The 12,257-nt window shown below is 41.2% G+C and overlaps 1 protein-coding gene across 1 annotated transcript in view; it reads left to right on the forward strand.

Moving 5' to 3' along the window:
- The window catches only part of PTPRG (protein tyrosine phosphatase receptor type G), a 399,599-nt gene that overhangs the window by 207,337 nt on the left and 180,005 nt on the right, over positions 1–12,257 (forward strand). The window contains exons 3-4 of the mRNA XM_027722958.2: positions 5,125–5,304; positions 10,877–11,025. Coding sequence (XP_027578759.1) covers positions 5,125–5,304; positions 10,877–11,025 — 329 coding nt within the window. The remainder of the gene's footprint in view (positions 1–5,124; positions 5,305–10,876; positions 11,026–12,257) is intronic.

Genomic DNA, 12,257 nt, shown 5'->3' on the forward strand with positions numbered 1-12,257 from the left:
ATAAAAGCCTTTCTGCAGCATCCTTCTTCTTACAGCTCTTGTAAATATCTGCCTCTCACATAATCATGGATGGATTTTCTCCCATATTAAGATGATGGGATAGGATGTCCCCATGAAGTGACCAAGGTAATTTGCTTTAATTACAGAAGTGAGGGATTTTGGTTGCTTTGCAATCATTACTACCATTTTCACTCAAAAATGAGAATTTAAGAGACATCAAATAGAGACAAAGATTTGTCTGAGATAATCTTGTTTAAAAAAAAAACCAAAACCAAAAACCAACAAGAAGAACGAAGAATAGAAAACTTCCAAACTGTAAGCCCCTAAACTAGCTTTTTTTCATGTCAGGTCTGGGATTTAAAGTCAGATTTTTGTGAAAACATTGAAAACAAGTGAAATTTAAAAAATTCAATTGTTGATATTTCTACCTCTTTCCCAACTTGTAAATGAATGATCAAACATTACTCAGAAATTGCCTGGTTTAATTGTCTGTTAATCTCTATCTGGATATTGAGTAAAGGCAAATATGTTACACACCAGTCTGTATCAGAGTAGCTGATCCATTAATTAGAAAATTATGTAAAATCAAGGAAATGCCAGTATTTTTAATAACAGATGTTTTAAACAAAAGATTGTGGGGAAAAAATAATTATTTTTTTTTAAAGTGGAAGTTTTTATACACGCTTTAATTAGATTTTGTCAGAATACATTATTTTAATGGTTTTTCTTTAATGAAGACTGCTCATTGCTTTGTACAGTAAAAAGAAGGAAAAAAGTAATCTCGGATTCTATTTAAAGAGCAGACAGTGTATTAAAAAACTATTAAAGGTGCTGCAGTAATTGACAGAAAGATTTTGCATGAGAAAAGAATCTAGGGAGCATCAGGTAATTTCAGGCAAGGCTGAGTGATATATCTCTGGCCTTAAGTGTTGTTTGAAGCTTTGTGTGTCAGACACCACAGTGTTGCTGAGGTCCCTGACCCCAGCTCTGCTTTCATGCCTTGGAAGCCAGTGGCCCTTTTGTCCGTGATTTAAGCTGAGGTGTAAGGTCACGTCCTCAGGCACCTGGCTGCAACCCAGAGGGTGCTCATGGAGTGTCCAGACTCGGGAGATGGATGGGCTCTGCAACCCCCTGAGCCCCAAGCACACACAGGGCAGGGGCAGCAGGGCTGCAGTCACTGGGGCTGTGGGGAGAGATGCTCTGTCCTTGTACCAGCCCAAGGCAGGAACAGAGCAAGTGTCCTGTGACTCTGCGGGGTGGGAGGGGTGAAAAAATGCCCTGCAGGGTTGGGAGAGAGTGGTTTCCTCTTCAATGCTTGGAGGGGTCACTGAGGCTGAATTCCCTTTCCGTACTGCTTTCCTCAGCCCCCAGGCCTGTCCCATCACTCAGGAGTTCTTCAGTCACCATCTCCTCTTGCTGCCATGAGCTGGGGGATGAATACATCCCTCCTTCCCCAGTGTGGGCACTTCATTGTTGGACCCAAGCCTGTGGTTTCCTGGAGGCAGGATGCTGACTTCAATATCTGAAAATGCCAAATGTTATCAGTTATTATTCTCTTTCTGTGCTGCTCCTGCATCAAATACTCCAGCTTCAGGACTTGGTGTCTCCTGGACCGGGGCTGTCTGATGTTTGCTTGCAGGTTGTCCCACTACTTCAGTGGAAATGTGTATTATTTATTAACACAGGTGAGGGCTCTTACCTTGTTTGGGCTTTTGGAAACCAAATTATTTATCAGACTTAAAAGGCCAGCTCAAATTCATTCAAAATTTTATTTGGTTCAAGCCACCATGCTTACTGTTGGAAAAATGAAATACAAATAATTCACAAGTTCCTCTGTTTCAGATGGGTAAATGTCACACACAGAATTAGGGGATTTTTTTTTTTTTACTAGGTTTAAGTGAAACAGAGTCTTTATTTAGTGTCATGTTTTTATTTAAAAGCATTTATTTAAAGTTCTAAAAAACAAAGAATTCAATAAAGCAAGACAGGTGTAACTGCAAATGATTAATGATATAATTCTCAGTACTTTATAAAGTGTCTAACGCTGAAGAGATTTATACAGTGCAGAATGGCAATTGTGCTTTGATGGAAGGAATAGGTAATCAATATCTGCAAGCTTGGAAAAAGTGTTCTATTTCCTCCTCTAATGATATAGGGGTTTTTTGCAAAGCAAGGATGTCTGGAGCATGAGACACTTGGAAGAAGAATTAATTTGAAGTCTGTAGTAGAAGATCAGTTTCAATTAAAACTGCACTTGAATGTCCATGAAAAGGAGCAGGCAGTTAGGCCTGAACCTTCTGATGACTACCAAGGAATAAGTGAATCCCACTGCACTGTTCTTGATTACATTTTATAGGTTGTTGAGCTTTTTTTTTTCTGGGTAGAGGATATAATTTAGTTCGGTTTAAAACTCAAAAGTTTTCTTGTCGCCTCCCCATCCTACCTTTGCCTTTTTGTGCTCATTGTTAAAGCTGGGTTGGCCCCAATTCTGTGCTGCTGGGAATGGAGATGTTGGGGTCGTGGCCTCTATTTCTGTCTAGAGTTGCTGCCATAATGGTGTAGGTCATATTGCATGTACTAATTTACATATCAAAAACTTCTGAAAGAAATTAATGGCAAACCTTTTCGTTTATAAGATCCTGTGCTGATTTTAACTAGCAGACCTTGAACCTCTAAGTCGGAGCTTAGCCTTCTGACCGTAATTTGGGATGTCAGGACTTGGAGTCACAGCACCAGCACTAAGTTGGGGTTTTGAATTGCTGAGAGCATTTAATTGCATTAGATTTTTTTTCTTTAATAATTCAGCACCAGTTTGGAAACATTTTATGCACAGAAACTAATACTGTCACGTGAAGAAAGCAGATACTGCTAGACTTTTCTTTGGTAAATTATAGCTTTATAAGCAAGTGAAGCTACTGTATTTATAGGAAGAGATTTATTGCTATGAAATAAATTCAAGCAAGTCAAGTTAATTAAACAAAAGCAGACAATGTTTTTTTAAAATGACACAAAGCTATATAAGCCTTCAAAGGTCTGTAAGAAACTATATTTCAGCAAAAGTCAGTCCAGGTATCTAAGTTACTTGAGGTTTTAATTCAACATGGTGGTTTGTTTGTTTACCCTTATGGCTTATTTTATTCATTTTGACAAGGAAGTTGTCACTGCAAATAGGTTGAGAGCTGGCTATACTTAAAATAAATAAGTAAATGAAAAATTATGGCAAGATGCACAGAAGGAGCCCTACAGTTCCTGTTAAAATAAATCTGCCAACTCAAAAAAAAAAAAAAAGTCCCCATTGACACAGAATACTTTAAAAAGAAAAATCTGAGTTTGCAGCTCCTTTTGAATGCACAGCTGAAACCACTGAGATAGCCTCTGTGAGCAGAGTGCTTTTGAAAAGCTCACCCTTTTTTTATAACAAAGCCAAAACACAAGAGCTGGCAGGTTTGATTATGTGTAGTGCTAAACATTTTAAAACAAATTCCCAAATTTCATAGGGTAAGATGCAAGGTTATATGAAAAGTAAATCTGAATTTCCAATTAATTCACTGTAAACCAATTACTAAGAGCATCTTGATTTGGGAAAAATACCAGTATTTCAGCAGAATGCTTTTGGTTTCCCCCACATAAGGTTTTTAATAATTCTTTTCTCCTTGGTTGTGGTACATTGGGAAATTAACTGGAAGTGGCTTTTGCTGACAATACAAGTTGAACCACGAGATAAATGAAACTGGTTTTTAACCTGGGCAGATGATGTAAATGGTTTTTAAAGGATGTTGCAGTTTTGACTAATTGTACTTGAAAGTAAAACACTTTCTTGTTGTCACTTGGGGACCAGACAGCATTTGTGTGTGATGAGTACAGCACAAAATCTCGCTATTGATTAAGTGTCCTGCATTCGCTCATGACTGCATTTTGCAACCAGACAGATTAAAACCCAGGGTCCAGAGAAACTGGCCTTCACAACTGCTGGGTTTGGATGGCACTAATTGAATTTACATGTGCTTCTCAGATGCAAGGCTAATAAATGCACATTGATGCATCATTTACTGCTGTCTGCCTATCGAACAGACCTGCTGACTGTGTAGTTCAGAGGTCCAATACAGGTGTGACATCAGGGGTCTCAGGAGAGCAGGGTTCAACTTGGTTTGGGTAGTTGAGCTTTGGCAAATTGTTTCCCTTCTCAGCCATCAATTTCCAGCTGGAAAGCACTTTAAGAACTGTGAGCAAGAAGTGCTTTACAAGAACTCTGTGCTGTTATTTCAGGAGCTTAAAATGCTGTTGGCACTCATGGGAAGATAATCTCTTAGTCTCTGTTAATAGAATTTAAAGTTGGGGAGGAAGGTCATAAGAAAAATTTGAAATTTGTAGGAGATTCTCCTAAGTGTGCTGCTGAGTACTGTAGTGCATCTGGAGCTGGTATGTGGTGTGGATGACAAGGTCTTTGCCTCAAACCTTTTTTTTTCCATATTATTTTAATTGACTGTTCATCGAAACCAGAAAACTCATGTAAGAATAGCAGCAAAAGAAAGTTAGTGTCTTCCTGACAGGAAGTCCTCTTTAGTTCCTCCATCCAGAGTAATTTTTTTCCTTTGTTGTTTTCTTTAAATTTACTAATCTACATTTAGTTTAATTCTTTCTTTTTATCTTTTCTGGCTTCAAAACCTCTAAAAGAAATGCGATCATTCATAAAGATCATATTATTTAAGTGGAGCATTGCACAAATACAAGTTAATGGATAGCGCCTACATTATTTGTCCATTGTGAAAAGGTAAACTACAGAGTAATATATTAGGGCTGAAGCTTTAGGGGAGTTCCCGTAGCACCATGCTAATTGATAACACTTGCACAAGAGGAGCTTGGGAACTGCAGATAGTTTTATAGAATAGTAATTTTTAAAAAAGGCCGTTGTTCATTAGTGCCAGAGGCAAAGTTGGAGCACGGCACAAAGCCAATGGATTTCAATCTCCTCATAAGTTTACACGTCTTAACCTCTTTCACACGAGAGACGCGTAACTGTGGTGGAGTTACCTGGGGAGTTTACGTGCTTCATCCTCACACTTAAGAGTTACCCAGCACTGTTGAGCCACTGGAATGTTAATTGGCATTGGTATTTTTTAACAGGTACCTATGGTCCCGAGCACTGGGTTACTTCCAGCGAGAAGTGTGGAGGGTCTCACCAGTCTCCCATAGACATCGTAGACCATCTGGCCCACGTTGGAGATGAGTATCAAGAACTGCAGCTTGATGGTTTTGACAATGAGTCTTCGAACAAGACTTGGATGAAAAACACAGGGAAAACGGGTATGTTCTCTTCTACTTGTCTCCATAGCCTGCCTGCAGTCAATTAAAAATTCAAGCCATGTTCCACCCTCCTCCTTTTTCATCGTTCTGTTGTTTGGGTTTTGTGGCTTTTTTTTTTTTTAATATAATTTTCCAGTAGGAGCCACCTACCTCTGCCTCTGCATTCTGTGCAGAACTAGTTCTGCAGATTGATTTTAAGGGGGCTTTTTTTAAGGTGTTTTTTTATTGCTTTTTTTTGTTCTCAGTATAAACTAATTCTCTTGTTAGTCAGTTGTTCCTCAGAACAAAAGACGGTATAAGAGTTTCAAGGTGTAACCTTGAATTATCAGCTTTGGGAGGCTGTAACATCTAATCCAAAAGAATGCTGAAATGCAGGGCTCGGGAGGAAGAAAAGGGGAAGTCTTAGAAATTGGAAGATTTTAGAGAAGAAAGAGCAATAACTGCTCAGAGTAGAGGAGGCTTATTAATGTGTTTCTGATATGATTATAGCACAGTATTCTTCACTGAACTGAATTCTTTTCTGCTCTGTCTGTTCTGCCTTTTAGAGAAAAAAGAACAGGCATGAGTACTGCTTATTTTTACCAAAACAGTTCACCGAAAGGTCAAGGTTGATTTATATGCAAAGCCACATGCATTTGATTACTCTTTAATTCTAAAAATGTAAAAAGCAGAAATTATAAGGCCACCCTCTTCATTTGACAAGGTCAAATATTTTTAGGGAATTGGATTAAACCACTAATTAATTCAATTTTATTTATTGGAAGTATATTTTTATCTTTATTAACATCTGACATGCATCTCTATAATGCTTTTCTGTACTGTGTCCATAGCCAGAGGTCTGCTAGCAAAATCCAGGGCGTGTACCTGCTCAGGCAGTTTGCAGCATGACCCTGAATACACCCATGGCTTCCAGGGGATTTTGGATCTGAGCCACGACCTGGAGTCCAGCAAATGCTTCAGATCCAGCTCCAGTGGTTCAGGATCTTAGCAGAAGCTGAGAGTTATTGCCCCTCAGATGAAATGGAGTGGCAGGCTGTGATCCTGTTTTCTTTTACTGCAAAGCAAATCCAGTTAACATAAACCACCACCAAGCATAGCTGGGGGTTTTGATGCATTACTGAGGGGTTTTTTTTCCAGCTTTACTAAGAAATGCTCCTGTGCGCTTTGAAATCCTGACTTTTTTGCCCTTTGTAGCAACATGAGGTTCAGGCAAGGTTGAATGCTATGGAAATTTGGTGCTTAATTAATCTGTTCTTGATATGAACCCTGCCCTTATGGTCACAGAGGCTGTTTGTGGTAATCAGCAATAAATGTAATTAGAAATACCATGAAAAAGTGATGGTTCTATTCTTCAAAGAAAGGTGCTAATGCTATACTGTACATGTAATAGTAACATTGCTGCACATATAGTGGGAAACCATGTTAGAATCATAGAGTCATTTAGGTTGGGAAAGACCTCTGAAATCATTGAGTCCTGTTGTTAACCCAGCACTGCCAAGCCCACCACTAAACCATGTCCCAAGTGCCACATCTACCAATCCTTTAAATACCTGCAGGGATGGTGAATCCACTGCTTCCCTGGGCAGCCTGTTCCAGGACTTGACAACCATATTGATGAAGAAATTTTTCCTGATATGTAATCTAAACCTCCCCTGGCCCAACTTGAGGTCATTTCCTCTTGTCCTATTGCTCGTTACCTGGGAGAAGAGACTGACCCTCACCTGGCTAAGACCTCCTTTCAGGTAGTTGTAGGGGGTAATAAAGTCCTTTCTGAGCCTCCTTTTCTGCAGGCTAAAGACCTTCAGCTCCCTCAGCCTCTCCTCATCAAACTGTGCTCCAGACCCTTCAGCAGCTTTGTTGCCCTTCTCTGGACACACTCCAGCACCTCTATGTCCTTCTTGCACTGAGGGGCCCAAAAGTGAACACAGGATTTGAGGTGTGACCTCACCAGCACCGAGTACAAGGGGACAGTCACTGCCCTGGTCCTGCTGGCCACACTATTGCTGATACAAGCCAGAACCTTGTTCTGTTGAACTGAAACGTGCCAGCAGATTTTCCAGTCTCCACATGGTTGGCAATGAAAGCTGAACCTTCAGTCTTCTCTGCTGGGTGATTTTAGCACTGCTGCTATATTTGATTTCCTCACCCATCGGGGTATGGATTTTTGCTGACAAGTTATTGCTTCTCAGAGCAACAGTAACTGTCACTTTTCTTGGTAACTTACGGCCTTTTCCTGGTAATGTGAAGACTCTTTTTACCTTGCTGTCAGCCCCGGTTTCTTCTGCTGAGCTCCTGACTCCTCCCTTGTTTTATCAAGTCCCATTCCTTTTCTTGGTTTTCTGACCTTTTGAAGAAAGTTGCCTGGGATTAGTTTTTAAGGGGGTAAGTGGTAGAGCAGCAAACCAAGTAGGATGTTTTGGCTTGTGAGTAGAAGATAGAGGCAGGCTGTGCCATAAATTGTGACACATTTTGGCAGCAGAGTCTTGGAGCAGATGGCCACATGAGACCTTCGTATTGCAGACTGGCAGAGACAGTAAACTAAATAACTGTTTAAGCAATGGTGATGGATGTAGAGGGCATTTCTCTGCAATTAATGACTGGTTAAAAGAGACAGGGGTCCCAGGCAAAGCCAAAGGCCCTTAACCTTAACGCTCGTTAACTGGCAGGAAATGTGTTACTTAGGTTATTGTTATTGCTATAGGACCTAGTCTTCTTTTTTTTAGAATAGAACAATGAGTTATTTTTATGCTCTGAAATGTTAAAAGGTAAAGAGGTTATTGATGTTTAAATTTGTTCTTCTTTCTTCTGTGTCCCCTACCCCCCCGCCCCGTATCAGGTAAAGGGCAGACAATATATGGAAAACAGTGTTTCATTCAGAAAATGGAAATGGATTTGTTAAGCCCCTGTCTCGACTAGAAATGCTTTTGTGTACAATTACATTGGCAAAGGCACTAATGTGTGTTTGATTTCATCACTATAGTATCTGGCCATAGTATTAAGTGATAAAGATCACTTAGAAAGTATGCACACATTTCGTGGTTAAGTTTGCATTAGTTGCTTTCATTTGGGTCACGTTATAATTAAGTGTCAGCTAGTGTCAGCCAGGACTGAGGTTGACAAGGCTTCTTTAAACCCAACCTGCCCCGTGGAAGAGCACCCATGGGAGCAGTACCTCTGCCAGCATTACACACATATTGCCACTTTGCCCCTTTTAGGTCATTGAGAACTTCTAAAAACTTCTTCTGCTTAAAGAAACTGGCTACCAGGGATGTTTGAGATTTTTTAAAGTACTTTCCCTATGTGATGTGCATCACTCTGGCTGGTCTTGACCATCAGAGCTGCTCTGTAGAGCAGGAGAATGGCTGCTTTGAGTCCAGGTTTATTCCTGCTCTCATAGGAGTCATGGTCCTCCAACTCCATCCCTGAATCAGCAAATGACATCACACAATTCTGGTCCTGGTGGCTGCAAACTACTTCCTTTGCTTTTGTAATCTCGGTTATGCAGTATTTTAAATTAGTGGGCTTTGGGGGTTGATTCCTTCCACTCTGTGGAAATTCTTGGATAAAAGTAGTGGCTCCCAAAGCCCAGTAAGGTGATGCTTTTTTATTCCAGTCCTGAATACTAGAGGTCACTCTTACTGGCAGTAAGAGGATGCTGCTAAGCTGGGAAGGTGATGGGAACACATGTTGTACAGCTCAGCAGTGTAAGAAATACTGTAAAATGAACAATTAGATGAACATTTCAGATTGTACATCCTCCTAATTATCCTTTTAATTATTCATCTAAAACAAGTAAAATGACCCCTGACAGAGCCATAAATTATTTAGAAACTATCAAATATTTATTAGATGCAACTGAATCTCCACAGAGGTTGTTAACAGATGCATGTGAATCTGCTTTCCCGTATTCCGCATCTCCTACAATTTTATCTATGGAATATATAATTGAAGGAGATTTTCACTATTAAAGTACTGCTGAGCCCATTGAGAATTTTTTAAGGGAGGTAGAGAGCAGTGGTGCTTTCAGTCACTTACATTTCACAGAATTGGTGTAAGAAGAGAGTGACTACAGTAGTACGGTGCCTGACACAGGCACTACCCCATAGCCAGGACTGCATCACATAATTTCCCACAAAAACACTTGGATGCAAAGGAATTGTCAAAAGAAGCAGAAATGATGGAAGAAAATAGTCAGGTGATTTCACTGGCGCAATTTAGATGCATCTGAACATCTCATTCAATTTAACATTTACATAGTTTTGACATAAACAGTTTAAAGTTGAGCTGTGTGGAAAAATGTCACCGTCTCTCCTCATGGGAGGGCAAAAAGCCTGGCCTGCAGCAGAGCCTGCACTGAGTCACCAATAGAGGAGTAACTTCTATTTCACAAGTAGCTTTTTTTGTTGTTGTTGTTTTTTTCCAGCAGAAATAAATTCCTCCGTCTTACATAATAAAATTTGATTTATATTAATGTTTCCATTTCAGTGACACAATTGGCTTGAGAACACAGAGAAACCTCTGTGGGTTTTGCTGTTTCCATTAAAAAAAAAAAAAATCCCTAAACCAACCCCAGATCTTTAAACACAGGATTCTAGACACAGCAAGCAGTAGTCTGCAGGGGCTTTTACAGAAACGAAATTCTAATTTTAGTTCTGTTTTAAGCAACAATTTGTGAGGGATGAGAAGAAAGGATTTTGTAGGGAGGAATTTTTAGGAATTGTGTGTATTAAAAATAAGAGATGCTGAAAAGACAGGTGATCCTGTAGTGAGAGTAGTGGACAGGAACTTTTTGAAAGCTGGAGTCAGTTCTTGGTTGGACCACAGACCTCCCCTGTAACATGTACCAGCTCCCACCGTACGATTTTGCCCTCTGTTTGGACCTACAGCTTTTATTGTTACATAAAATACAAAGGCTTTTAGGAGTGAAAAGCAAATACAAAAAGGATCCTTTTGACCCTTATTGAATCACGTAATAATAATGTCAGAGTTACTGTAATAAAACCAAGTTCTCATGGAGGATGTCTCATGAGTGAGTCTCAAAAATGTTATTGTCACTCTCCCCATTTTACAGAGGGGGGGCAGGGAGGGTAAGGAAAGCACCCGCCTTGTCCAGCAGTAGAGGTGGGACAGGGCACAGAGGTCCCCACCAACAAAATAAAGGAAATCCAAGAACAGAGGACCTGTTCTTTTCCTAACTTGTGATCTGCAGACCTTCTGTGGTTTATAAGGGCAGGGACCACGGTTAACCGTTACTTTCTGGAACCACATTAAACAGGTTTTGATGGAGTTTGCCATTTAAATTTTAGTCAAAGTCCAATAAGGAGGGCAAAAAGTCCTTGAGAAATACAGGCTTCGGGATTTTCTGTGGTCTATGTAACTTCATAATCACTTCCATAATTAGCCAGCATTAGTTGTAGACTTTTTTTTTTTGAACCAATCTCTGTAAAGCAGAAAATGATGACCCGACATTTTGCTTGCATTAGAAAAAGTATTCTGATATAATGAGCAAAAACCATAAATGCTTCAGAAAAACTGTGCTAAGAGTTTTCCCCTCATTGTTCTGTGTGTGCAGTTGCTATCCTGCTGAAGGACGATTATTTTGTCAGTGGTGCCGGGTTACCAGGAAGATTCAAGGCAGAGAAAGTGGAGTTTCACTGGGGTCAGAGCAACGGATCAGCTGGCTCTGAGCACAGCATCAACGGCAAGAGGTTCCCCGTTGAGGTGAGTGGAAAGACGTGTGCTTCTATTCTCAGAGAAAACAAAATCAGAATGTGTTGCTGTAGTTTGAGGCGACAGTGAAATAGGGCAATGCTTCTTTCAGTGAACATATCACTTTGCAGCCCCTTCCGGCCCTCAGAGCACTCTATCTATCATCTCTCATGTGCTTTTGCAGTGTCAGCTCCGAACTCTGCTTTGCAGACATTGCCAACTCTCGTGTCCCATGGGTTAAGTTGCAAACAGCCACTTTTCTCGTTTCTCGCATAAGCTTTCCATGTGTGGGAGGATCTCCTTACAAATATCCTCAAAGTGACCTCATTGTCCTCCAAACCTTTCCTTTCCCACGATGCTTACAAACAAATAGCGGCGGTTTGGGAGCCATCGTGCCGAGACCGGTGCTTGTCATCGGAATTACTTCCTTGCACAAACTCATGGTGCTCTCTCTACCTGGATTCAGGTGCCACCCCTTGCCTTGCACTACCAGGATCTCTACATAGATCTGTGCAAGCAGCTCTGTGTTTGCTCTGGCTGTTCTGGAGCCAGCTGGGCCCGTGCCAGCCCCAGCCCGACGGCCGCCCAGCGATCCCAGCAGGGCACTGTGCCACGGCAGGAGCAAGGAACCGCTGTGGGCACTGTGCCCTGGGAACGCCGCTGTGTTGGGAGCACAGGGCCAGGTGACTGTCTGCAGCTGGCTGCAGGGACAGGCCTTCAGATGTCCCAGAGAGTCCCAGGCCATGGGCTGCTGGGGAGCCTGATGCGGTTGGGTCTTGGCTTGAGACCGATGGTCCCAGGTGGCTCTGTTGTCAGTGCAGTGTTTTCTGTGCAACAGAGCCTGTTGATACTTTTGACTCAATAGCCAAGGTTTTGCATGGTGAGGTAAAGCAGATGTTATCTGGTGTCACCTTTGCCTGTCAGTAAGCAGATACGCACTTTCTGAGAATGGCGTTTCAGAATGTGCGTGCCCAGAAAGCTCATGCGTGGGCAGAAATGGTCATCTTGGGAGCTGGGTCTGGCAAGAACTTGATTCAGCCCCCAGCATGCTAGAATTCATCACGTGGCTTTAGCCAATCACATATTTCAGGAGGTGGAAAGGGGCTTCTAGAGCTCAAAGGAAGCTCTAGACTCTGGTGCATGACCAGAACCTCTGGTTTTCACCTACCTGCTCAAACTGCCCCATCACACAAGAATTAGAAGCCATTTTTTTGTCTCCCAGTTGTGTACCTGTATGTTGACTT

This window comes from Pipra filicauda, unplaced genomic scaffold (assembly GCF_003945595.2).
Source record: "Pipra filicauda isolate LSUMZ 115617 unplaced genomic scaffold, ASM394559v2 scaffold148_size1903560_pilon, whole genome shotgun sequence".
Classification (NCBI taxonomy): domain Eukaryota; kingdom Metazoa; phylum Chordata; class Aves; order Passeriformes; family Pipridae; genus Pipra; species Pipra filicauda.